The sequence below is a fragment of the Rhinatrema bivittatum genome, chromosome 6, assembly GCF_901001135.1.
Source record: "Rhinatrema bivittatum chromosome 6, aRhiBiv1.1, whole genome shotgun sequence".
Taxonomy (NCBI): Eukaryota; Metazoa; Chordata; class Amphibia; order Gymnophiona; family Rhinatrematidae; genus Rhinatrema; species Rhinatrema bivittatum.
This window is the reverse complement of record NC_042620.1, coordinates 47,678,366-47,705,503: the sequence shown is the minus strand read 5'-3', so window position 1 is coordinate 47,705,503 and position 27,138 is coordinate 47,678,366. Positions and strand designations below refer to the sequence as shown.

General features: G+C 40.7%; 1 protein-coding gene across 1 annotated transcript in view; it reads left to right on the top strand.

Annotated features, from left to right (window-relative positions):
- NCKAP5 (NCK associated protein 5) overlaps window positions 1-27,138 on the top strand; it is a 1,124,153-nt gene that overhangs the window by 383,098 nt on the left and 713,917 nt on the right. Inside the window, 1 exon segment of the mRNA XM_029607891.1 lies at window positions 8,637-8,770. Within this exon segment, the coding sequence (XP_029463751.1) occupies window positions 8,637-8,770 (134 nt within the window).

Below are 27,138 nucleotides of genomic sequence, written 5' to 3'. Positions count from 1 at the left end.
ACCTGTATGGAGCGGCAGTTACTACCCTTAACAGAAACATGGGGATAACCTGCACGGAGCGGCAGATACTACCCTTAACAGAAACATGGGGATGACCTGCACGGAATGGCAGTTACTACCCTTAACAGAAACAAGACCTGCACGGAGCGGCAGTTACTACCCTTAACAGAAACATGGGGATAACTTGCACGGAATGGCAGTTACCACCCTTAAGAGAAACATGGGGGTGACCTGCACGGAGCAGTAGTTACTACCCTTAAGAGAAACATGGGGGTGACCTGCAAGGAGCGGCAGTTACTACCCTTAAGAGAAACAAGACCTGCACGGAGCGGCAGTTACTACCCTTAAGAGAAACAAGACCTGCACAGAGCGGTAGTTACTACCCTTAAGAGAAACATGGGGGTGACCTGCACGGAGCGGCAGTTACTACCCTTAAGAGAAACAAGACCTGCTCGGAGCGGCAGTTACTACCCTTAAGAGAAACATGGGGGTGACCTGCACGGAGCGGCAGTTACTACCCTTAAGAGAAACATGGGGGTGACCTGCACGGAGCAGCAATTACTACCTTGGGAAGCTTGCTGGGCAGACTAGATGGGCCATTTTGGTCTTTTTCTGTTGTCATTACTATGTTACTATGTTATTATGTAAGTACATTTCATTTAAGGAAACAACTATAATTGTCACACTCCATTTTTGCCAAATATTTCCTTGCCCCTCCCTCACCCCAAATTGGACCTCTGTTTCTCGAAAGTAATCGGACTCTCTACATTGTTCTTTTTTTGGCTTTTTATCTGGTTCTGTTGTACCAAATGGAAGGACTATTGCTGGCTTACCAATACTATCTTATCTTGGTTATAGTCGTGTGAGCTCAAGACACGCATGTCTGCTTTGACACTGTTGGCTGGGAATTCTGCCCTTGACATAAATATGATTTCTTTGCCCCCTTTTGCAGTCACATCCATCTGTTGATGACGAAGTGTTGTCTGCTGAGAAGCTGGTCAGGTTTACCAGAGGCGCCTGAAGAGCATGGCAGGAATCATTGCCTCTTCAGGATGCCTTTCCAATGAGAAGTTGATACTTCATTACACTTGTTGCCAGTTCTGTATTAAATTAAAAATTATAAATAGGGGTGCAAAGGGAAGGTAGGATGCTTGCAGTTTTGTGTTTGTGTTTCAGTGCTAGTCATTCATTTATTAACAGTGAATTATTGTTGATAGGCAGTTCCGTTCCAGGTTATGATATTGAATGTCAGACTTAGCCACAAAAGATGGAATCGAGCTGACCTTATCTCAAAAAATGGTTAATTTTGTTATGAACATTGAACAAGCCTAAATTTATTTTGGGGGTATCAAATTTCCTGCCAGACTACCAAACCTGCCCTAGACCTCCCAAAAACCTCTCTGCTGCCACTGTCTCCTCTCTCCACTGCAGTAATGTGAGCCTCAGCTTGCAAGGGGTGTGGGGAGCATGCTTGTGCTCGCAGGCCCTGCCCCTTCTGGGTTTCCATGTGGGTGAAGGGCCTGTAAGTACAGGCTTAGCCCCCATGTTTGATGCAACCTGGGGACTGGATTGCTGGATTAGACTGGGTTGGCAGCGGTGGGAGGAAGGGAGCATGCCACTGGCAGTGACCTTGCTTAAGGGCAGCATCAGCCAAAATTGGTCAATGGCTTTGGGTAGGATATACTTCTATGTGGACCATTTTTTTTTTTTTATTTTGTATCGGGGCAAACAAAAGCATAGAGAGGGTAATAACCTCCTGCTCTCTGTTTCCCATGCAGACTTCAACCCGAGCATTCAAAGCAGACTTTCGTATGTAAGTCTGCTTTCATAATGATGCGAAGTCCTGCGTGGCATGCCTGCCCACATTTATACAATACAAAAGGAACATCATAAATAGTTATATGTACCGCCTCTTGGCGTAATTGTTATGTTTCATTGTAAACCGATGTGATCAGTATTTTAATACAGGAACACCGGTATATAAAAATCTAAAAATAAATAAATAAATAAATAAATTATCGCTGTTTTTTTAGATCATGATACCTCATAATAAGTAAGGCCTCTCGATTTTTTTCAGAGAGTGCTCTTAAAGAAACATGTCACATTTCAAGCGTTTCCCATTAAATGGTTTTACGCTAAAGAGACTTGTTTTTATCGTTGTAATCACAGGTATCAACAATCAAAAACCTTAGGAATATTTTTTCTAAAACTTTTTTTTACTATTTTAGTAGAATTGGATGCGAACAAAGTACTTATCATTATATGCTTGGCTTGCTGTGATGACTGCTTTTCTGAAACACCGGTAAGAACCGGTGTTTCAGAAAAGCAGTCATCACAGCAAGCCAAGCATATAATGATAAGTACTTTGTTCGCATCCAATTCTACTAAAATAGTAAAAAAAAGTTTTAGAAAAAATATTCCTAAGGTTTTTGATTGTTGATACCTGTGATTACAACGATAAAAACAAGTCTCTTTAGCGTAAAACCATTTAATGGGAAACGCTTGAAATGTGACATGTTTCTTTAAGAGCACTCTCTGAAAAAAATCGAGAGGCCTTACTTATTATGAGGTATCATGATCTAAAAAAACAGTGATAATTTATGATGTTCCTTTTGTATTGAATAATAATATTACATCATACTTCACACAGTTACTAGTGATTTCCTGCCCACATTTATAGCCACTTGGGAGCAGGTGTGAATGGGTATGTGTAGATTTAAGCACATACGTTTGAAAATCGAAAGTAGGGGTGTGAGTGATTTCTCTGCCCCAGGGAACGCCTCTTTCCAAGATGCATAAAAGTGCACGTGAAATCATTTCCATGCATGCTCTTACATGCACCGCTGCTGGGGCAATTTTCTAAAAGTCCTTTTACATGCTAAAAACCACGTTTTATGCGTATAAATGCTTTTTTGAAAAATCAGGCCCTAAATATTTAGGAAAAACTCAATCCTTATGTTGGGCAGAATGAAGAATAAATAAATGTACATGTGTTAATTTTTCTGTCTGAGCTACATAAGGGTAACGTCCACTATGAACCAGTGGTTTCTAAATCACAATTTGCTGAGGAAGAATGTAATAGCAATATTGCTAGAAATAATAAATCCATAAGAGTTGCTAAGAGGAGCAATTAAGGGGAGCTGAGACTTGGCTAAGACAGCTCTTGAAATTGATTTCCTTATTTCAGATGGGAGTCGTGCCCCAATAAGGGAAAGTTGGGAGGCATAACAGCTGATGTCTTTGCTTGGTACTTTGATAAAAGGATTCTGATATTTAACTGGAGTTTGACTTGCTCGCCTCCAGAAGTGAGAAGGCTGATATTCAGCGCTACTTAGCTGGATAAGTCCCTACTTGTCTGGCTAAGTAGCAGCTGCTGAATATCTGCCTATGTTCACTTAGCCGAATAATCAGATACCTGGATATCTTGTGGGCAGATAATGAGTGTTTTGGGGTGGCACTGCTCATTTGGTTAACTTCACCAGATAAGTGCCGATATTTGCATAGTCAAGCTGCAGAATATCCCATGCAAGTCCTGTTAACATACCAAAACATTTAGGTTTGAATATTGAGGTGTAATGTTTTAGAAGCTTCACATGCGCGCACTTCTCTAGGAGTAAACTGCCCATGTTCAGTTCCATTATAGAGGGAAATATGGAGAAAATTGTCCAGGGGAATGAATCTGGCATCTTTCCCCTTTTGACCCGCTTATGGTTAAATTAAGAAAGCTGTGCATGGGCTTACACCTTATCTTTGCATTCTGGTTAATGCCAGTTTAAATCAAGGCCTACTATCTTCTTTGCTTTAAAAAAAAAAAAAAAAAAAAAGGAAGTCCTACCCTTACCAACGTAAACCATCATAGGTTAGTATCTAATCTTACTATTATCATTAAAATTGAGAAGGTGGTTTAGCAAGAAGTCTGTGATCTTTTAGGGAAAACAAAATGCTTTCTATCTCAAACAATCTCAATTTCAGTTTAGAAATAGTTCAGTCGGCATTGTTGGCCATGACTAATGAAATTCGGATGAAAGCTGATGGGGGGGAAGGATGATCTCATTATTTTCCTGGACATGAATGCTGCCTTTCATTCTGTTAACCACATAATGTTGTCCCAATGCTTATGTGAGTTAGGCTTTGAGGGAATGATATTAGCTAGGTACAATCAGTTAAAAATGATTTAAATTGATAGGGTAGATTGGGGGTCTGAGCTGTCATCAATTATTAAATGGGTTATGGCAGGGCTCAGTCCGGTCCCCATTGTTGTTCAAGCTATACTTAGCACTGTTTGCAACCTGAATCCAAAGTTTTAGCATAAACTGCATTTTCTTTGCAGATAATATTCAATTAGTAGCATATGTAGATGCATGTCAAAGCAGTGATGTGAAAAACCTCAACTCATGTCTTGATACAGTGTCTACGTGGCTTTCCTTACACAAGCTGAAACTAAATCTCCATGAGTATGTTCTATGGGTTAGCAGATTTCATTGTCAGCTGATTATGCTTTCTGTCATTTCTGGGATGACCTTATATCCAAAAAGGCATCGTTTTTAGTTTAGAGTCAAGCTTGATACATAAAATCTGAAGTTAAAACAGCTTTCTTTAAGTTGTATGTGCTCAGGAGATTGAAACCTTGGTAGACCCTCGAGATTTTCACATTGTCCTGCCAAGATGAATTTTTTCAGGCATCGGTTACTATGATGCCCTATTTTTTATGGTTAATTTCGGCAGGCTTTTGGAGAGCTAATGTGACATACTGAGGTTTCCAGGGTTAACAAGAGGTCTCCCCTGTCTCTCCTTTTTCTCTTTTCTTGTTTTATTCTTTTCCTTCTGTTTTAATGAGACTCATTTTATAACATCGTTTTATTTTATTATGGTATATATTTTAGTTGTAATTATTATTTATGTGTTATTTTATGATATATATTTTTGTTGTGATTATTATTTATGTATCTTATACATATTTGTGAACTGGTATGATTGCCTCAGAATATCGGTATATAAAAATAAATAAATAAAACATCAAAATGGCAGCGGTTTGAATTTAATGAGAAACCAGCAGGAAAGCCACCCTAGGTGGTACCGGTTGATGTGCTGGCAGGGTTCTGAACACCCTGCTGATAAGAGGACCTCAAGGGTACCAGTTGACATGTGGTGGGTTTCTCCTATCCTGTTGGCAGGAAGACAACATCCTGGGTGGTGGGTTAAGTGAGAAGAGAGTGAAGGGAAGGGGATTAGTGACTGAGGGAAGAGGATGGGAGTTGTGAGGGAGGTGGAAGAGGGTGGGAAGTATAAAGGGAGCAAGATTATACGAGGGTGAGAGTGTGCGGCACAGCAGTTTTAGGGGGCGGCACAGCAGTATCGTGACAGTGGCGATGGCTCATCCTTGTTCTTGCCCAAGCGGGAAGTGTGGGCCTGCACGGGTGGGAAGTAAACAGCACAGTCACAGCTGAATGGAGCAGAAGGCAGTATCTGCTCGCAGCCTGGAAGGAAAAAGCCTTGTGGGCTGAAGTAGAAGCTGCTGCTACTTATGCATTTTGTAGGGGGAGAAAGTGAGTGTGTGAGCATATGGAAGTATGAGGATGTGTGTGTTACAGTGTGTGTGTGTGTATATGAGAGGGCAAAGTCAGTGTGCAGTCCCCCCGCACCTCCCACCATCCCCTACTAATCCTTAATCTCAGGGTGACTAAAAATCAAATGTTCCTAGGTATGCATGAGATACCTATATTTGGAGATCTTCCTTTCCGAATAAGATTTAAGATCTTAACTATAATTTTTAGGTTTCGGCGTGGAAGCTGTCCTATATATTTGCCAGACTTCTTGTCTGCCTACAAGCCAGTACCAACGCTGTAGTCCTCCTAGTTTGATTTTCTTACATTCCTCTCCCCACTGGTGATTAGACTAGAGGGTACTAGGCAGGCTGTCTTTAGCTATGTAGCCCCTTTGCTCTGGATTTCAGAAAAGAGTTAAAATCTGGCTATTTGGCCTAATCTTTGTCTCTTAGATTAGTATTTCTGTTCTGATCTTTTATTTTGACTCTGGCTGAGTCATAAGAACATAAGAACATGCCATACTAGGTCAGACTAAGGGTGCATCAAGCCCAGCATCCTGTTTCCAACAGTGGCCAATCCAGGCCACAAGAACCTGGCAAGTACCCAAAAACTAAGTCTATCCCGTGCTACTATTGCTAATAATAGCAGTGGCTATTCTCTAAGTCATCTTAATTAATAGCAGGTAATGGACTTCTCCTCCAAGAACTTATCCAATCCTTCTTTAAACACAGCTATACTAACTGCACTAACCTCATCCCCTGGCAACAAATTCCAGAGTTTAATTGTGCGTTGAGTGAAAAAGAACTTTCTCCGATTAGTTTTAAATGTGCCACATGTTAACTTCAAGGAGTGCCCCCTAGTCTTTCTATTATCCGAAAGAGTAAATAACTGATTCACATTAACCTGTTTTAGACCTCTCATGATTTTAAACACCTCTATCATATCCTCCCTCAGCCGCCTGTTCTCCAAGCTGAAAAGTCCTAACCTCTTCAGTCTTTCCTCATAGGGGAGCTGTTCCATTCCCTTTATCATTTTGGTAGCCCTTCTCTGTACCTTCTCCATCGCAATTATAATCTTTTTTGAGATGTGGCGACCAGAATTGTACACCGTATTCAAGGTGCAGTCTCACCATGGAGCGATACAGAGGCATTATGACATTTTCCGTTTTATTCACCATTCCCTTTCTAATAATTTCCAACATGGTTTGCTTTTTTGACTGCCGCAGCACACTGAGCTGACGATTTCAATGTGTTATCCACTATGATTCCTAGATCTCTTTCTTGGGTGGTAGCACCTAATATGGAACCTAACATTGTGTAACTATAGCATGAGTCAGAATTTTTATTTTATCTTTAGTACGCATGTGTATGGAATATGGGTGATATTGCTCCTTGATGACATGTCAGGCATGCCTTTTTATTTTTAGTTCTGTTTTTATTATTTGTTTGGTCTTAACTTCATTGATGCATTAGAGTATGTATGGAGGGGAAATATGCTTCTTCTTTTTTTTTTTTTGTTCACCGCTTTGATGATATGTTGAAAAGCAGTTAACTCAATAAATAAAACTAAATGCCTGCCTGTAAATACAGGTAGGTGTGAGGAAGAAATTGGCCTTTCTAATTCAAAATGTGATGTGCTGTGATGCTATGGCAACCTTTTTTCTCTTTAGGACTTGGGATTCACTGGTTTTTAGAAACTGCTAAACTGAGTCCTGATATGATCATGTACCACCTTCCATGTATGGGCATAGGCAATCGGTGATCTGTTTGTTTTATTCTAATCCAAGGAACCTGCTTTCCAAGACCAGAGTCTGAATGCAGTAGGGGCAATGCAGAACAGCCTTTTATGTATAAAATAGGTTTGGCATCTGCTGGAGTAAAAAGGAACGTCCTACTGCTGGTACTACAGGTGTATTATATTTTAAGTCTTAGTTTGAGGTCATAAATCAGGGTTTGTCTGGGCAATTATTGAGTTACCCAAACATACCCTGAGTTTTAAACTTCCTGCTGACATTGGTTGAAAAGGTTTAGTTGGCCATGACCCGACAAAAATTTTAGCTGGATAAAAAAAAAGGTACGGTGGGGTGGAGGTGAGAGGTCTAGGGGCAGGGCTTAAAGTTTATCTAGTTTAGCACCGATATTCTGTGATAAATTTGCCTTGTTAAGTCTGGTTGGGTAAATCCCGGATCTAAAGTTACCTGAGTACATTCAGCAGAACACTTTACCCATCTAATTTCCATCGATTCATCCTGTTAAAGATAATCGGGTAACTTTTCTGCTCCCTGGCTTGCTCAAAATTGCCTTCATTGTTTCCACTGAATATTATTGTCATTTATTCATGTCATTTTGTTTTACAGTGTGCTTTTTCTGGCACAATAGGTAATAAGTCTGGCGGTAATTTTCAAAAGGATTTGTCGAAAATGGACTTTTGCAAATCGCTTCTATTATGCACGGAACTCCTTTGAAATTTCTCTGAAATTTTCAAAAGATTTTGTGTGTGTAAATGCGCTTTTGAAAATTGCCATGATGTACACATGTAAATCCTTTCCAAAATTACCTCCTTAGCATTAAGATGCATCCTGGATTTTTTTTTTCTAGCTCTGCAGTTTGCATATGTCATCACAGAGGATCCTGTGTCAACCAAATGCTTTTGTAACTTTAATCCATCAGCATGGCAAAACCATATTATAAAAGCCATATTATAATCTGATGGACTGCTATTACCTGAATGTTTTTTATGCTTTTATTTATTTATTTATTTATTTATTTATTTATTTATTTATTTTTAAAATCTTTGGGAACGTCTGTATGCTGCCACTTTTCTAAAGTTTACCATGTACAGCACCAAAAAAAGGTCCCAGTTTTCCATGTTAGATAGCAGACATCTGCCATCTTTTCAGTGATCTGCTATGACAACTTTACAGTTTTATATAAAGCAAACTTAATTTGATTGAGCTGGTGGGAGAAGCTGTGTTCAGTCAGTGCCCTTGCCATTCGGGAAACCTTCATGTGTGTTTTTCGAAGTCCATTCCTACTTTCTGCACAGCGAATTAAAATGTACTGCTTGTTGCGGTTTTTTTTTTTCTCTCAGCGTGAGAAGCTGATGCGTGAGCTGGAGGAAGAGAGACATTTGAGGCTTGAGAGCGAAAAGAGATTACAGGAGGTAACGCTGGCGTACGACCGTAGCAGGGCTCAAATGCGTGGCTTGCAGGAACACTTCTCCAGGTAGGTGTTTCAGGATTCAGAATCTGATGTCAACTGCCCACATGTCAGCTGTGTGTGGTAAAGCCCTCAGAATTTGGAAACTGCGCTTCATAGTAAGAATGCACTAAGTAACAAGTTTTAGTTCTTAGATTATTTTGTCCACCAAGTTTGTCCCTTTAAACCATGAACCATATGCAGAATAATAGCTTCATACAATGACTAAGAAATTTAACAAAGAAATACCTTACATCCTCTGCACAAGTGTAAAATAACTTTTGAGTTGTTTTGCCTGATGTTCTCATATTCCTGACTAATTTTGGTTTGGTTTGGATAGTCCTATAATTAGAAGTATGTATTTTTTGACAGTGCATAACTAACTCGTATGAGTTTAGTATGAATTATGTTATTTTCTGTCCTTTGATATAGTAGAGACCGTATTACCACAATGGCTATAAATAATAATTTTTTCACCAAACATAATTACCTTCCTGTTGTAGGCATTCCGACTATACACATAAGTAAACCATGGCAGTTAGTGCACTGTCCACATATATCTACAATAACTTACACATCTAAATATTCACAACTTGTGGATGGGATAAATACAGGGGATCTCTAAGGAAGTGATGAGAATTCTAATGCTAAATTAATTGGATGGGCCATATGGTCTTTTCTTGCCATCATATTTCTAACTATGTTTACAGAGGTTAATTTTCAAAGCCATTGCTTAATGCATGGAAATATGCTTTTTGAAAATTGCCCAGTGTTTATACAGGGTGAGCAGTTTTCAAAGGCTTGTGTAAATTACTACAACTCATGCTATTGAATTGTCAGTAGGTTTTACCCATGTTGTGCATGGGGCAGTAACTGTCAAACCGGCGTGCGGGCTCACATTAGCACGTGTACGTCAGCCCGCGCCCAGGGATGTGGCTATTTTATAACATGTGCAAATATATGCATGCATATTATAAAATAGCCACATGCACGTGTGCCAAAATAGCCGCATGCACGTGTGCCAAATTTTATGTGGGCACATGCATGGGTGTGCAAATCCCGCTTCTAGCGTGTAAGTCAGGGGATTTTAAAAGGGTTGCCCGTCCTCGCCATTCCCAGTTTACCAGTTCATTGACCAGTTTGCGCAGTGAACAGCTAGGTCTGTCAATCCCCTCCAGTTTGATAGTCTACACTCCCGCCCCAGTTACTCCAGACCCTTTAAACTCCTCAGAAAAGGCTCTATCCTTTTATTTTATGACTTACACATCATCCATAGCAGAAGAAAAGTTACGTGGCAGGGGATGTCGGCAGGTGCAAATCTCTGCGGGAACTCTCTTGTGCTCAGGTTAATTATTGCTTACAGTAAAAGAATCATTCATGGCATCTGATAGTATGCATTTTTAAATTGTGTTATGTATTTCAAAACAGGAATCCATTTACTGTAAACCAACATGAATGTAATGAACAAAACAATTTTTTATGAGATTGGTATAGAGACATTCCAGTTATGTGACAATATTTATTGTATAAATAGCAAAAAAAATAAAAAATAAAAAATTTCTGAATCCTAAGTCTTAACAGAGATGTGCAGAATAAGTGGTAATTCATTTAGGGGTGGATTTTATAATTTTGCGCGAGCACGTACTTTTGTTCGCGCACCAGGCGCGAACAAAAATACACTGGATTTTATAAGATACGCGCGTAGCCTATAAAATCAGGGGTCAGCGCGCGGAAGGGGGTGCACATTTGTGCAACCTGCGCACGCCGAGCCCAGCGCGCGCTGCCTGTTCCCTCCGAGGCCGCTCCGATTTTGTAAATCTGTGCGCGCCAGCGGGCTGCTGGCGTGCCATCACCAGACCCGGGGGCTGGTCCAGAGGCCTCGACCACGCCCCCGAAACGCCGCGTCATGTCCCTGAAACGCCGCGTCATTTACGGAACGCCCCGACACGCCCCTTTTACGAAGCCCCGGGACTTATGCGCGTGCCGGGGCTCTGTGCGTGCCGGCAGCCTATGCAAAATTGGTGCGCCGGCGCGCGAGGGCCCTGCGCACGTAATACTGGCCGGATTTACGTGCGCAGGGCATTTAAAATCCGGCCGTTATTGTATTAAGTAGAACCAATGGGCTAACTTTTAAAAGCATCTATGTGCTTAAAAATGGGTTTTACACATGTAAATGCACTTACCCGTGTAAGCTGGGTTTTGAAAATTGCTACAATATTTCCATAGGATTTACTCGCATAAGTACACTTTACAAGGGTAAATGACTTTTGAAAATTGCTATAATAATAGTTACAATTACATGTGTAAATCCTTTTGAAAATTACCATTGTGGGTAAACTTTTCACTGGTAGACTTACAAAAATCTGTCAAATTTTAAGTAAACAAAATATTGTATGGAATTGTTTTATACAAATGTTTAAGTTAATTTCTATCAGTATGTTGTTTCTCTTTATTAATCACAACAAATTGGCCCAAAAACACACAGGGGTAGATTTTCTAAATCTATGCGTGCACGTGTAGATTTAGAAAATCATTGATGTAGGGATTGTATATTTACATTTGGAGCACTTAACTACAGTATTGGAATAGGTCTATCAGACTATTCATATTGAAGTTCCCGTGGCAGCATGGAGTAATTTTATATATAAAAAAAAAAGAAAAATACTAAAAATATTTGAGATTTATATTAAAGCAATGTGACCTTACCATGGTGGGTCTGATTGATATACAGACTCTTTGCGTATTGGTCCTTCAAAACAAGTTGTATTAATGTTTATAGCTTCTCTTTATTACCCATGTTGACAAATGAAGACTATATCTCTGTCAGGTTATGTGGTTCAGTGTTAAACTGCGACCTGAACTGAACCATAGTAAGGCTAGAGTCTTTGACGTGAGGGACAACTGAAGATTTTCTGTCATTTGGAGCGATGAAAGGTAAAAGAGGAGTTGATTTGTACAATGTACTCTCTACAGAAAATCTTCAGTGAAATCAACTTTGCTGTTCGTACCTCTGACTGTGTATGTAAAAGTGCCCCCTCCTTCAGTGGTATAAATAGTAAACTTACATATTGGTTTCCTCAGAGTCTCTCTCTCCCTCTCCCCGGCATGTGCATTTGCTATTTCTGCCATATTTATAGCATTTTTATTAATCTACTGCTGAACACTTAACTTTTTCCCCCTCCTAAAACTTTTAGGATCCTTAATTAATCTCCTAGTTAAACTAAACTAGGCACCTAAATTTAGGGATCTGGTCCTAATCAATTTTCAAAGGGGCCAATGTAGGTACGTAACTCCTCAAAATTAGGCGCCTAAACCATCTGCATTTGTTTGGTGCTAATCTCTGTCAGGTCATCTTTTGCAAAGAAGCACAGAATTATCAGGAAAAACAAAGGGGCCCAGACAGGACAGGTAGACAAGCAAAGACCCAAACTTAAGAAAAGAATTGCCACTCCATAAAAGGTGCTCGATGTTTATAGCAGCGGAATAAAAATGATGAGAAATAAAAGGAGAGCGAGGGAAGCAAGGGTCTGATGCTCTCAGGAAACAGCGGAATTAGAAACAAAGCAGTTTTATTCCAAACAGAGCAACTTTAGGACAAACAGTTTAGGCTCTCGATCTCAGTGAAACAAAATACTTTCTGACTCCTAGTTTCTTGACCCTTTTCACAGACTCACTTAGGGGGTCATTTTCCAAGGTGTTATTGTGGGAGATAAATTCGCACTAACAGCCATTAACGCGATTTGCGAATGCAAATTCGTAATTTTATATTCAGGGGGCGGAGTATATGTAAAGTTATCGTGTGCCGCGAAACAGCCGCATTGTTAGTGCGGCTAATAGCTACAACACTTTCATTTGCGTTACCTTGTGCGCTACAGGTCAGTAAAGGGTTATCACGGTCCACGACAATTCCGAACGGCTCATTTCGGGGAGGGGGAGGGAGAGAGAGAGAGAGAGAGAGAGAGAGAGAGAGAGAGAGAGACTTCTATAGTGCCTATGCCCTAGACAGGTATTTGTATCCCTATCGGAGGGCCACCTAGTAACTCGAGGTGGGGATTAGGTATGAGCGTAGGGGGTTGGGGGCCACTTTCACATTCAACATGAGACATACGGAAAGAACAGTGGTCTCTAGTGAAGATTTGCTGGCCGTCGGAGTGAGGAAACTCACTCCAAGAAGAGATTTGGGCAACATTCTGTCAACCTAGCTTGTTGTTGCCCAGGTAGAGTGTCCATCAAGCTAGGTTGAGAATCCCGTCATGCCAGGTTGGTTGATCAGGATAATAACTGGGCCTTTTTTTCTTTTTTTTTCTTATTATTTATTTATGCATTTTCAAATAATTGACAATGAGTCACGATATTTCAATGTTACATAATATATCCAATCCTCTGTTCATACATAGGCAATATCCCAACACTATATCTATTACAAAAATAAATACATCCTAACCTGGACTCTTACAATTATAATACAACTCAGGAATATAAGGAGATCCAAGATATTAATGGGAGCATAAATCATATAGTTACAAAAGATTTTCAAGAAATTTTTAGGAGAGAAAATTATTTTAACTTGCCCAAACTACTAAGTTGCCACTGTCTCAGCTTGGTAATTATCCAAAAAGGAACGTAAATGTATTGGGTCATAATATATATACTTATTATTATTTATAAACATTAAACATTTGCAGGGATATCTAATAGTGATTTTTGCGCCCAGCTGCCTTGCTTCTTGGCACATCTCCAACATCTGTTTTCTGCGCAGTTGAGTACTTCTTGAAAGATCAGGATATATTCTTATTTTTTCACCATAGAAAAGCTTTTCTCTATTACGTAGGAAACATTTCAACACTGAGTCTCAGTCTGATGGAAAAACAAAAGTGCACAGTACTGTTCCCCGATATTCTATTTGTTCTGATGTGGATGTTTCCAAAAAAGCAGTCAAATCTGCCCCTAACTCTAAGGGAGCATTTTGTTCTGCTTGAATACTTTCTGTTACTCTTGATACAAAATATATCTTGGAAACAGGTGGTACTGCTTCATTTGGAATTTGTAAAACTTCCAAGATGTATTTCTTAAATTGGTCACGTAGTGATATTAATTTTACCGAAGGAAAATTTAATATCCTCAAATTTAAGTATTTTTGAGAGTTTTCCAGAAATTCCAACTTGTTAGATATATTTCCTTCGTTTTGTATCATTTTCACTTGAGTTTCTTTAATTTTAATCACATCTAATTCAATCTCTTTAATTTTCTTTTCATGAACTTCCATCACAGGTTTAAATTCCTTATCCTTTTGTTGAATATTAGTCACTGCCACAGTCAAAGTGGAGATAGCCTTCTCCAAGGCTACTAATGCGTTCCAAACCACGTCCAACGTTATTTCTTGAGGTTTTGTTAATTTAAAGCTGAGATCTGGGCTTACCTCTTTAACCCGGCAGACCTCCGAGATTTTCTGCATTTCATCTGCCGGTTCCTCTCTCCCTTTGATAACACTCCTAGGCATGTTTTCGTCCACCGAATTCTGCTCGGTGGATCTCTGCTGTTCTTCCCGCTCCTCACGAGCGTCGACACACGCCGTCCCTCCGACAGGTCTTGACCCGGAAACAGCCGCTGCCGCCTGCGCTCCTGCTGGCCCCTCCGGTCGCCGAGCCCAGGCCTGTTCCAGGTTCTCGTCGTGGCCAGGGGGAGAGGGAGTATCGGGCGCCCCAGGAGTCAGAGATGTTGTCGGGTCCAATGGCGCCTGGGCGTGCTCCTCACCCGGCGCCACTGGGCCTTTTTTTCAATCCACATATTTGAGTATTCTGTGAATATGTGTGCAATTTACCATCGAATTACTTTTTGGTTTTGCATCTGACACGAACCATATTTACGGAACTTGTTGGGGAGTGTACGAAGATCATGAAAGGGTATTTTTTTTTAAAGGAAGCCATATATTCCACAATTATATCATCTAATAATGTTTTGTTTTACATTTGATCCACACCACATTTTCAGGAGATTTCATGGGAGCCAAGAGCAGTTGGATATGAATTTATTTTTCCGCACACAAGTGTGTGCACATTTTGGAAAGTAAACTAGTAGTTCTGTGTGGAACTTCTTGTTTTCTTGTGTTGCATTTCATTCTATTTATTATCAACCATTTCTCTAAAATATCAAGATCTTTTGAATATTAATGTTTTCTTCCTGGTTAGGCATGGGAAAGGTGGGTTCTGGAGGGAACTAAGTGGGGATCTTGGGTACTCTTCTACCCAAGATGTTGGAGTGCAAAGGAAGAAGACAAAAGGGAATGTCTTTAATATGGAGAACTCTTGCTGATGGTCATATTGTGTGGCTGACAGCTGGAAGTGACCCTTAGCAGTGCAGACAGGATTAACTGGGCAGACCTAATGGGCTGGATAGTTTTGTTTTTTTTTTCTGCCGCCTTGCAGGTCTTCCCAGTTTAGTATGAAATTCACAGATAAGTGCAGTCTTGCATCATCCAAATCATTAACAAATAACTCGTCATGACTGGCCCCTGTGGAACCCGTTTGATATTTTCTCACAGGTTGATATTAGGCCATTAATAACTGCTCTCTGAATTAGTTTTTGCAGTCTTTTTGAATCTAGTCTAAAAGCAGTATGGTATAAACCTTATTTTTATTAGTTTCATATTTAAACATGCAACTTTTAGTGCTAATTTGTTCTGGTAAGGTCGTATGAATAAGTGTAACAGCTGCTATGGTAATCTTACATGTTGCAGCGGCTGTATCGTCAATGGAATAAAACTGTATATCAACAGATCCTCAGTAATTTGTCATAATATTTTATGTTAATGTTCTGCTTGCACTGTAACTTGGTCTCTGAAAGCAAACAAGATGAAACTATCTTTGCCTATCGCCGCCCAAACAAAACATGGCAACAGAGCACACAGCATATGTATTTAGGCTTGTATATATGTCGACTATCCACCGCCATGCAGATGAGATTATTTGTGAAGTGTTTCATGGTACACCATCAAATAAGTCATCCACTGCAGGTTAAATACAGTTTGTAAATATATAATATAGCAAATGTGGAGATATGCTAATGTTCAGTATATTAAAGTAATTGTTAGTTCTACAGAAATATAAAAGGATAGTAATAATGGGGTCTCTTCACATTTCTAGAAGAGGAAGCGTGATGGTGTATAGAAGGCAGTCAATTGACTTTCTATAACCACTGACATAAAGCTCCTCTCTTCATATCTAAAGTGTGTGAAAATGTTAACCTGCCACATAAACTGACACCCTGAGCGTACTGTTCCTCTCTGAATCCAGAAGTTACAGCTTTTACAAACACAGCAGTATTTCTGGACAAGATTCCCCAATAAATCGAAGCTTCTCCCCTTAACATTGCTGTAAATCTATCAGACTTTATAGCATGACAAAGTGACTTACAGTTTTATGGCAACTGCTTAAAGATTACTACAAATGAAAGAAAAGGGTTTTAAAAGTCGGACGCGGAATGCCAGTGTTGGGTAACTAGATGATGTTTCACTGTGAGGATGTGGTGTTATGCTAATAATGAGAATCCTACAGAGAAAACACTGGATTAGTTCAGGTCCACAGTTTGCAGCTATAAATGTAAAGCTGTTGTAATCCCATCACTGGCTCTTCAAAGCCCATAGTTCAACTTTTAAAAGCAGTAGTGCTAGGAAGCACAATTTTGGTTGGCAGTTAAAACAGAGAAAATCATCAATATTCCTTTTTTTTCAATTTGATTTTTATTTAATGCCTTAGGCTTTTTTTCTTTTAATTTTCATTTTCGATTAAATGATTAAATGGATGGCCGGCACAAGATGGCGCCGGCTATCCATTACTCCTACCATGTGACAGGGGCCGACCAATGGCACCGGTAGCCCCTGTAACATAGTAAGGTCAAAGGCTATCGGTGCCATTTTGAATACCGGCAGCCAACGGCGTGAGTGCAGTAGATGGCTCCCGAACCCCCCGCTGGACCACCAGAGAGTTTTGGTAAGTCTTGGGGGGGTCAGGAGGGTGGGGGGTTTGTTTAAATTTGCTCCTTTAGACAGCTGAATAATTCGGCGAAGATTCGTTGTATTTGTGGGGAATCGCGATACTTTACGCTTCCCCACGAATACAACGAATATGGCCCTATACGTTGCGGATTGCCAATAAGTAGGAAACGAATGCACACACCTAGGAGCCATATGCCATTAACCAGGACAGAAATTCCCATTATTGTATTATATTCCAGAAATGGTTTCCAAATTTCTTGAGCATTACGATATATATTTTATTTATTTATTTTATTGCTTGGGTTAGATGTTGCAATGCATATGTATTCCATAGCCATCGTATCCACATTTCCCAAACTGGCACTGTAAGCATATTCCAGTGACTTGCAACTATCCTTCTTACTGCTATCAGCATGTGTTTAATTGAAGGAATACCATTTTTAAGTTGAAAAGGTATTTGGCCTTCTAAAGAACCCAGCAATAGTGTTACAGGTTCTGTGATAGCAGTTGTCCCACTACTTCATGAATCCATGACAAAACGTCTGTCCTGGAAATTTGGATTATTGGTCATTGCCACCACAGATGATGACAGAGGGTCTTTATATCACATTTCAGCCATCAGAAGTCAGAAAACAAGTTTATAACTACTCTCCTGTGCATTACCACTATTAGAATGGCCCTTCCAGTGCCTTTTAATGATTCCCTTAGCGCGTTATTAAGATTTGATATGTGATGTCTTTGGCGCCAGCACTCATGGCAGTGGTTTATGTATGAAAATGCATTAACTAGGGGATTGATGTAAGAAGGTGTGCTCAGCAAAGCGCACAGTTTTTATTTTAATTCAAATATTTGTTTACTGTAAAGTGAACCAGCAAATCTGAACATTACAACAAGAGGAGATTGCAAAACAAAAAAAATTATGATTCAAAGCAACAGCAATTTGATATTGGTCAAATTTCTGTTGCTTTGAATCATGGAAAAACAGGTCAGTGAAGAAGTGAAACTCAAGAGGGACCCACATCATCCTATGGTGTAAAGAACAATCATGAGGCCAGATTTTGTAACCTACTCGCGGGTGTAGATTTGTGCGCGCAACCCAGCACGCACAAATCTATGCCCAATTTTATAACATGCGCGTATGTTATAAAATGCGGGGTTGGTGCGTGCAAGGGGAGCGGCCTCGGAGGGAACTTTCCTTCCGCCTCCCCCCACCTTCCCCCCCCTACTGTTTTATTATTTACACATGCCTCCGGGCAGGCGTAGGTTGCGTGCGCCGGGCATGCGATCCCCGGGCCCAGCGGCAGAGGATAGGCCTCTGCCCATGCCCTGCCCCTCCCTGCCCATGCCACGTCTGTTTTTTCAAGCCTTGGGACATACGCGCATCCCGGGGCTTGCGCGCGTCGCCGAGCCTATGCAAAATAGGCTTGGCGCGCGCAGGAGGGGTTTTAAAGGGTTAAGTGTAGCTGCTACTTCATGTTTAGAAAGAATACAAAGCGTATTCCACCATAAAGAAACATCTAATGCAGTATTATCTTTCCACTGATTTTGAATTAGTTTTATAGCACCAGAAATTAAAAAAAAAAAAAATTATCAATTTTCTTTCCTTAGTGACCAAGTCAGAACATATAACTAAAGATTTCCAAATAATAATACGATATAACTCCTTGGAAGATGAAGAATATCACAAATTCTTTCCCAAACCTTATCCCAGAAGCTCCTAAGACTAGCACAAAAATATATCATATGGGAAAAGGTACCAATTTCAGTAGCACAGCACCAGTACTTATTTATTTATTTTTCAATATTTTGGCAACTTTAACCGGAGTCTAAACGGTTCAGTGAACCTCAAAAAAAAAAACCCAAAGATTGTGTGACAAAAGCAGATAATGAAACTCTCGAGGATTTTCCCTAGAATCTACTCTACTCTAGCCCAGTAATCCTCATCTGGTACGACTGCTAAATCTTTCTCCCACGCGTTGTTTCCACACACCTAGTGTCACGTTCACCTTTAAGTAATTTATAAAAACCAGAGATCTGCTTGGAAAAAAAAAATATTATTTTATAACACAGTTCTACCAAAGGAAGCTCACATCCAACCCACTTGTCATAATACAATGTATCAATTGTAAAGAGCTGTAATAATGCTAATTCACCAACCCTAATTTAACGTTGCAAGTGTTTTGAAGGACTTAAGTTTATTTCCATTTGTTGTCCATTTATCTTGTTCCTTTTCTTCATCCATGAAATCCATTCAAAGATCTTCTTATTGATTTTCAGCCAAATGGGCGTTTGTTTTCAGGAATACAATTAGATGGAAAGTTGTGTCGTCCCCCCTCCCCCCCAACAAATAAAATTATATACCATTATAATTGTTTGAAATGCTAATTTATTCTCCCATACTGAAGATATAGACATTCCCAGAAAAAAAATCTACGTAATTGGAATAGCTGCTATTGTAGCCTCTTCAAGTACCAACCAGCAAGGTTTATCTGTCATCTTGTCACACAATACAACCAAGAATTAAACCATCTCCTTTGCCAACCTCGGTTTCTTCAAGGCAATCCTTCAGATTTTTATTTCCAGAGAAGCTGAGATAAAATTTTCTCAAGAGATGTAAATGTGTTACTTTTTTAAAGGCAATGGCATCAAACTAAGAATATAGTTTACCTTGGGGTTGATCACTATTTTTATAGCCTCTAATCTCCCCCACCATGTCAAATACAAAGGGGACCACTTCATTGATATTTCTCTAGCAATCTTTAGGAGGCTGTCAGAATTCCTACATAACCTATTCTCCAAATTATGACCAAATCAGACTCCTCAATATTTTATCACCTCCACTTAAAGGGATAAATCATGCTTAACAGTGTGAGCATTGATGTCAGCCAATTAAATTTATGCCCAGAAATTGCAGAGGAATCTTCTATAAGGTTGAGGAGATGAGGGATGGAGTCCACTGAAATGTACGCCAAATCATCTGCATAAATTAATTTAAAATATTTATCTGTTTACATTTTACCTTATGAATGTCAGCATCTTGCCTAATAGCACTAGCTAAAGCCTCAAGCGCAATGTTAAAGTGAAGGGGAGAGAGTGGTCATATTTGCCTTGTATCCCTATGAAGATGTATAATATATATTAATTTAGTATTGATAGATTCTAGCCTTTGGAGAAGCCTACAATCATAGAATACATTCATACAAGCAAACTTAATCATCAGAATAAAATTAGGACCAAAACCAAACCACTGTAAAATTAAAAATAGTTGTCCCCATTCAACCTGAACATAAGAACATGCCATACTGGGTCAGACCAAGGGTCCATCAAGCCCAGCATCCTGTTTCAAACAGTGGCCAATCCAGGCCATAAGAACCTGGCAAGTACCCAAAAGCCAAGACCTTTTTGGCATTTAGAGACAAACTGGGATTTACTCAAGTAAATAGGCTTTTGAAAATTGCTACAATATATGCCACTGAATTTGTCCATTGGATTTACTCACATAAGTGCACTCTACCTGAGTAAATAGCTTTTGAAAATTGCTACAATAGTAGTTATATTTATGTGCATAACTCCTATAGACAATTACCCCCAAAGCAATCATAGGGACCTCCATGCAGTTAGAGGTAAAAGACATCACAAAATAATCTAGTGCTATCCAACAACATTCTATTTGACATAAAACCATTCTGCTCCGTATGTATAATTGAATCAGTAACCTTAAAGGTAGATTTTAAGAGCCGCGTAAGGGCACAAATGTGCGCATGTTTGTTGGTGTGTGCAGAGGGATGTGCTGATTTTATAACATGCACGCATGTATTAGACTAAGGAATTTTACTTCCTGCTTATTCTGTTTCATTGTAAACCGGTTTGATATGCATTTTATGCAGGAAAATCGGTATAAAAAAAACCTAAAAATAAATAAATAAATGTATATGTGCATGTTATAAAATCGACTAAGCCACATGTACATCTGCACATGATTTTATATCAACGTGCTCATGTGCGTGTGAATTTCATCTCGAGTGCGTAAGAAGGAATTTTAGTAGGTATGTGCGGCGACTCAATAGGCTTATTTCCCAGTTTGCCCGAGTAAAGTAGTGGACTTCCTAAACACCTTACCTAACTTGCCCTCCTTTTACCCTACTAGCCCTGGCCCCTAAAACCCTACTGACTATGCTTTTTCTTTATTTCACTATTTGCACGCTGTCCATAGCAGAAGCAAGTTACATGGTTGAGGGATCCCGCGCGTGCTAGGGTGCGTAAGTGATTTATGGGTGCAGCCTCAGCCTGCCCATGTCCCACCCACACCACATCACATCCTGCCCCTTTTTTCAAATCTTTTTTTTATCCGCGTACCAGGAGATACGCGTGTGGCCGCGGGCCTTTTAAAATCCATGCGGCTCGGTCACGCGCATATCTCCCAGTTTTGCCACACACAGGGTTTTTAAAATTCACCCTTTAGGGGTATTTTCAAAAGGATTTACATGCTTAAAACTAGGTTTTATATATATGTAAATGCACTTACGAGTGTATTTTAAAAGAAGTGCGTGCGCATCCATGAGCATGGGTGGCTCATAAGGGGGAGGGGGTTTCTTAAAAAAAAAAACCAAAAAAAAAAAACGCGGCGATGCATTTTCGACATCCCCAGTTCCCTCCCAGTCCACTCCAATAAACTTCCCTAACCTCCTACCTAACCTTCTTCCCTTTTCCCCTCTCCTCTCTGACCCCTAAACCCTAGCTATCTATCATTTTTTTTTTGTTCCTTCAGAGCAGTAGCAAGTTCCATGCGCTGGCCGGCTGCTGGTGCATTTCCCCACCATGGCCCACCCTTTGACAGAGCCCGGCACTTCCGCGCGTGGCCAGGCCATTTTTAAAATACCCTTGGTGCGTACTCGGCCCAGCCACGTGCATATCTCCTATTTTTTGCTTGCGCCGAACTTTAAAAATCTGGGAGGATAACTTTCAAACAAATGCACACAGCGGCATATATGCGCATATATGGCCGTGGGTAGCTACACAACTATTTTATAGTACGCGTGTGTGATATACATGTTTTATAATATACAGGTGTCTCTACCTTGCAGCATATTCATGAATCCAAGTATATCAATGCATTGAATGTGCATATTTTTCCTACTTATTTAAAACTATGCACATATTTTACTAGTGAAAGTAAAATTGGACTTAATTCATGTAAGTCGGACAATTTTTAAAACATGCGCGTGTAAATGAAATTAACTAATTTACAAATTAGCCCACCAGTTCTCCCAGTCCTTCTGTCATTGAGACCTTCCTGGTTCTTCAGATGAGCTCTCCCCAGTTCATCCAGACCTCCCACCCAATCAGTACTACATAGTAAATGTGTTTAATAACACACCAAATAATTAGGTGTAAAATCCATGAATAAGTTGCCTAATGTACATGTGTAAATGTTGGCCAGGACCGGGGGCACCCCTAGACCGCCCTGCATATATGTGCATGCAAAAGTGAAAATACATATTTTACTTTTATACAATCTGGAATATGCAGGTAGATGCTTCTTACATGCATATATGCTAATTTTTATGCACAACATTTTGAAAATTCATCCTTAAGTGAATAAATGGGTTTTTAAAAATTGCTTTGCTTTATGCTACTTTATGTACATCAGTCCTTTTGAAAATTACCCCCCTTAGCAATTGGGATAGACTCGTCACATTTTAATGAAACTCTGCTATCTGGATTATTTAAAACCAAAGTTGAGTTGCGTTACCCAAAATCCCTCTCACTGACTGTAGCTCTTAATAGAACATGGTACATAAACCCCCAAAAATTATATATTTACATATATATATATATGAATATATACTTTAATACTTTGGGTGTATATACCTAAATATAAGAAATATGGGGGCTACAGAAACAAAGATAGGTTTCTAGCAACTTTTCCACATTTATGTCTATCCCTCTCTGGGGGTACTATGTGAGTGACGAGTCAGAAAATCCCTGAGCTGCTCAGGTTCAAAAAACACAATTATTATTCATATACTTAACACAACATTTATTAGGATACTTCAGGACATATTGGGCTCCTAGACTTAGGACCCTCTCTCTCTCATTGCCAGAAATTCTTTTCTACGAATTTGTGTTAATTTCACTACGTCAGGGTATATCCAAATTTGTGCACCATAAAACAGGGCTAACCTATTTCTAAGAAATAATTTCAATACATGGTTTTGGTTTGAAATAAAAGTGAATGATACCAACATAGATTTTCTTTCTTTAATTTCTGAGTCTATAGATAACTCCAACAACTCAGAAATATCCAGGGTATTTCTCCTCTCATCTGATCTCCTTCATATTCTCTTTGCGGCAAGTAGTATATCTTTGTACAAACAGGTAAATGGGTTTCAGGTATTTTTAAAACCTGTTTCATATAGGGGCAGATTTTAAAAGCCCTGCGCGCATAGGCCCGGCGACGAGCGCAAGCCTCTGGATACGCGTATATCCCGGGGCTTGAAAAAAAGGGCGGGGGCTTGGCCAGAGGCCTCCGAAGGCCCACTAGGCCGGGGGATCGTGCGCCGGCACTTCGATTTTGGAGCGGCCTCGGAGGGAACAGGGAAAGCCATCGAGGCTCTCCTAGGGCTCAGTGCGCAGAAGTGTGCACCCCCTTGCGCACGCCAACCCTGGATTTTATAACATGTGCATGGCTGCGTGTAGGTCTTAAAATTCGGCGCATAGGTTTTAAATAATTCAGCTGGAGAAATCTTTCTAATCACTGGAAAATGTATTACCCTTAGGTTTAATATTCTCAAAGTGTTCTCCATTCTTTCCACTCTCTTCTCAAGAGCCAAATCCGTCTTAATATTTTGTTATATGGTTTCGATTTTAGATATTCTTTCTTCGTGTTTATCAATCTTAAGATTAAATGTACCAATCAAGGAATTATTAATCATTGTTTGGTTCTTGGCTTCCATAGTTGTATTTGCAAGAGATTTCAATGTAGTTTCAATAGCCTTCAGAGCAGACCAAACATTTCCCAAGGTAATTTTTTTCAGGCTGGCCAAGATTAATACTCACAGTCACCAGGTCTGAATGGCCTTCTCTCACCTCCCCAGAGGTTCCCGGCTGCAATATGCCCTCCGTTGTTCCCATAGGCTTCATCGGACTTCCTTCTCCTAGGGAGCCATACCTCTGCTCTAGTCGAGTGTCTCCACTTCTCGGGGCTCTCCCTCCTTCTGCCCTGGCATCAGCTTCCAGCTGCCCGCCCCCTCGAGCTCTTGATGGATTCCGCTCTGGGCTTCTGCTGTTTCAGAAGACTCCTCAAACTGTGCCAGGTGCACCGGTCTGATCGGCTCGCCTGAACTCAGAGTGACATCCATGATCAGAGGGGGACAGCGTTTGCTCCTCTGTCGTCCCCCCCCAGTGACCAGCCGTCCAGCGTTCAAGCTGTTCTGTCGAAGAAGCCCTCAATGCGTCTTTGAAAGGGGTCTGCATCGGGTAAACTTGACAAAGCTCCCCAAACTCTCCTCTTCCTCTTTGTATGGGGCATTTTTTTCCAGGTAATATTTTATAGGTAAGAGACGCAGAGAGCCTGCTTCCTCCATGTCCTATTGGGCAGCCATCTTGTCCCCCCCTTAGCTCTGCTGTAAAAGTTTGATATGCCCTTCTGTTGCTCACTGCAATGAAATTCCCCCCACCCCAAACCAGTACTGATGCATAAGAACAATGCAATATCATTGTATTCATCTTCGCTAGGATTGAAAAAAATATCATTATGAAAGGCTGAACATGCTTGGTGCAAATCAGCTTCACTACAAGATCTGCAAACCTATAGGTGCTTTCTTCGTCGATATAGGGTTGAGATAAACAGATTAAAAGTTCTACACAAAACAATTTGAACGAGTAGGAAATAACACTAGAGAACTCTTTTGAATTGTCCAATATCTAACTGATATTACTTCAATAAAGCGAAAAGAACCAAAATCTCTGATTGTTCCCTCAAATTGTGAAGAATTTGCTGAATACTTTGGGAAAAGAAAAAAAAAGAATCTCAGTTCAAAAATTCAAGTAAAAAATGATCCGCCACAAATCTTATTTACAGAATCTAAGAGGGATGAATTTTCATGTGTCTCATAAAATGAAATAAACAGGATAATTTCTAAAATTAATCAGTCCTCCTATCCTTTAAACCTCTGTTCAACATTCCTTTTGAAATTTTCCAGAGAAACTATTCTCCCTGCATTAACAAACAGGCCAATCCAGTACCGAGCGGTAGGAAGAGCTGCGTTAGTGCCTACGGCACCCGCGGTTACCGCCCGCACAGTGCAGCTCACCTACCGCTCGATCCTGAACCCTAATTATATGTAAATGTAAGCCGCGTCTGAAAAGCCTTAGGCCCGCGCAACCCAGGATACTGGATAGAGCGCCTATACAGGATCCTGGGTGCGCGAGCCTAAGGCTTCACGGCCACGCTGGTATCTGTCATTTCAAATGTCATTTGAAATGACAGATACCAGGAAGCGAAAAAACCAAAAGCAAAAAGTAAGCCGCTTCCCCGCTTCACTCTTCCCTCTTCCCGGAGCAAGGCTGCTTTTCGCGCCCTGCTCCGGGTGGAGGGAAGAGTGAAGCGGGGAAGCGACTTACTTCTTGCTTTTGGTTTTTTTCCTTCGCAGCGGCGAAGCAACAGGAAGACAGCGGCGAAGCAACGGCAAAAAAAAACCAAAAGCAATTTTGGGTTTTTTTTTTTTTTTTCAAAGCGACAATTTTTTTTTTTCCCAAAAGCGACTTACTTTTGGGATCTGTCAAGATCCCAAAAGTAAGTCGCTTTTGGACGCCTGCAAAACTTACTATTCTGAAGCCATCATCAGGAACACATGCGATCGTAGCTCCTCCCGACGAACTCAAAGATGGCCGCCTGCACGGGGGAAGCGTACAATTGGCCGCTGAAGACGTGACTTCGTGACGTGATGGCTTCAGAATAGTACGTTTTGCAGGCGTCCAAAAGCGACTTACTTTTGGGATCTTGACAGATCCCAAAAGTAAGTCGCTTTTGGAAAAAAAAAAAATTGTCGCTTTGAAAAAAAAACAAACCAAAATTGCTTTTGGGTTTTTTTTGCCGTTGCTTCGCCGCTGTCTTCGTGTTGCTTCGCCGCTGTCTTCGCTGTTGCTTCGACGCTGTCAGTGTGCTCTCCCTCCTCCCGGAGCAAGGCTGCTTTTCGCGCCCTGCTCCGAGAGGAGGGGGCACACTGACAGCGGCGAAGCAAAAAAAAAACCAAAAGTCGCTTTGCCGTTGTGGTCTCCGTGGCAGCCCCAGTCCGGACATCGGAGGGGGGCTGCAACGTTTTTTACGCTTTTTTTTTTTTTGGCTTCGGGAGCAGGGGAGAGGACTGGGGCTGCCACAGAGACCGGCACCCATGATCGCGGCCGGGGCAGGTGAGCGGGGGCTGGGGGAAAGCTTTCCACCTACCCTTACCCATGCCTCTACCGCCTGGGTCAGGGTAGGCAGTAAGTTTGCAGGTTAAATGCGCGACAAAACGGCAGGTAAAACTAGCGATAGTCGGGGCGCGGGTTACGGGATGCTAGGGAATAGCTAATTCGCTCGTTTGCATGCAATATCGCGCTAATTCGCTCATTTGCATGCAATATGCATGCCGCGGGCGGAAGGGGTTGCCCGGGGAATTTAGGACGCGGTAGGAGTAGGTTAAAGGGGATTCGGGATCGCAGGAAGGGGTAACGCGGCCGAAAACGAAGTTAAAAATGGCTTAGGAGCAGGGTAAACGTGGCCGCACTTTACAGGATAGGCCTGAAAGATTGTTAATCTCTCCTTCTCAGAAAGTGTCCTACCTCCAGCTCTAAAACAAGACTCAGTGAGACCAGTACTCAAGAAACCTGTACTCCATCCAGGAGATTTTGCTAGTTACTGCCCCATCTCTTCACTCCCATTTTTGCCAAAAGTATGGGAAGCTACTGTTCACAAACAATTGACTGAATATCTTGAGAAACATTCTATCCTTGATTCATTCTAATTTGGGTTTAGGAAATCCGTTAGCACAAAATCCCTTCTCATTTCCAGTCTCAATGTTATCCAAAGAGGCTTTAATTCTGGGAAGTGATTTGTCATGACATTACTAGACTTATCTGTTGCATTTGACACCTTAAATCATTAGATTCTTATCCAATGCTTAAAATAATTTCAGGCACTGTAATGAAGTGGTTTAACTTTTTTCTATTCTGGTGACAATAAGTTAGATTGGTTCATTTACCTCTTCATGGGAGTTCCCCAGGGCTCCTCATTGTCTGCCATACTTTTCAAGATATATTTAACCCCATCTGTAAATTGCTTGCCATCTTCGGCATCCAGTATTGAGTCTACGCAGACAACCTTCAGTTTTTTTCAGTATGTCCAAACTGGTCGGCTATG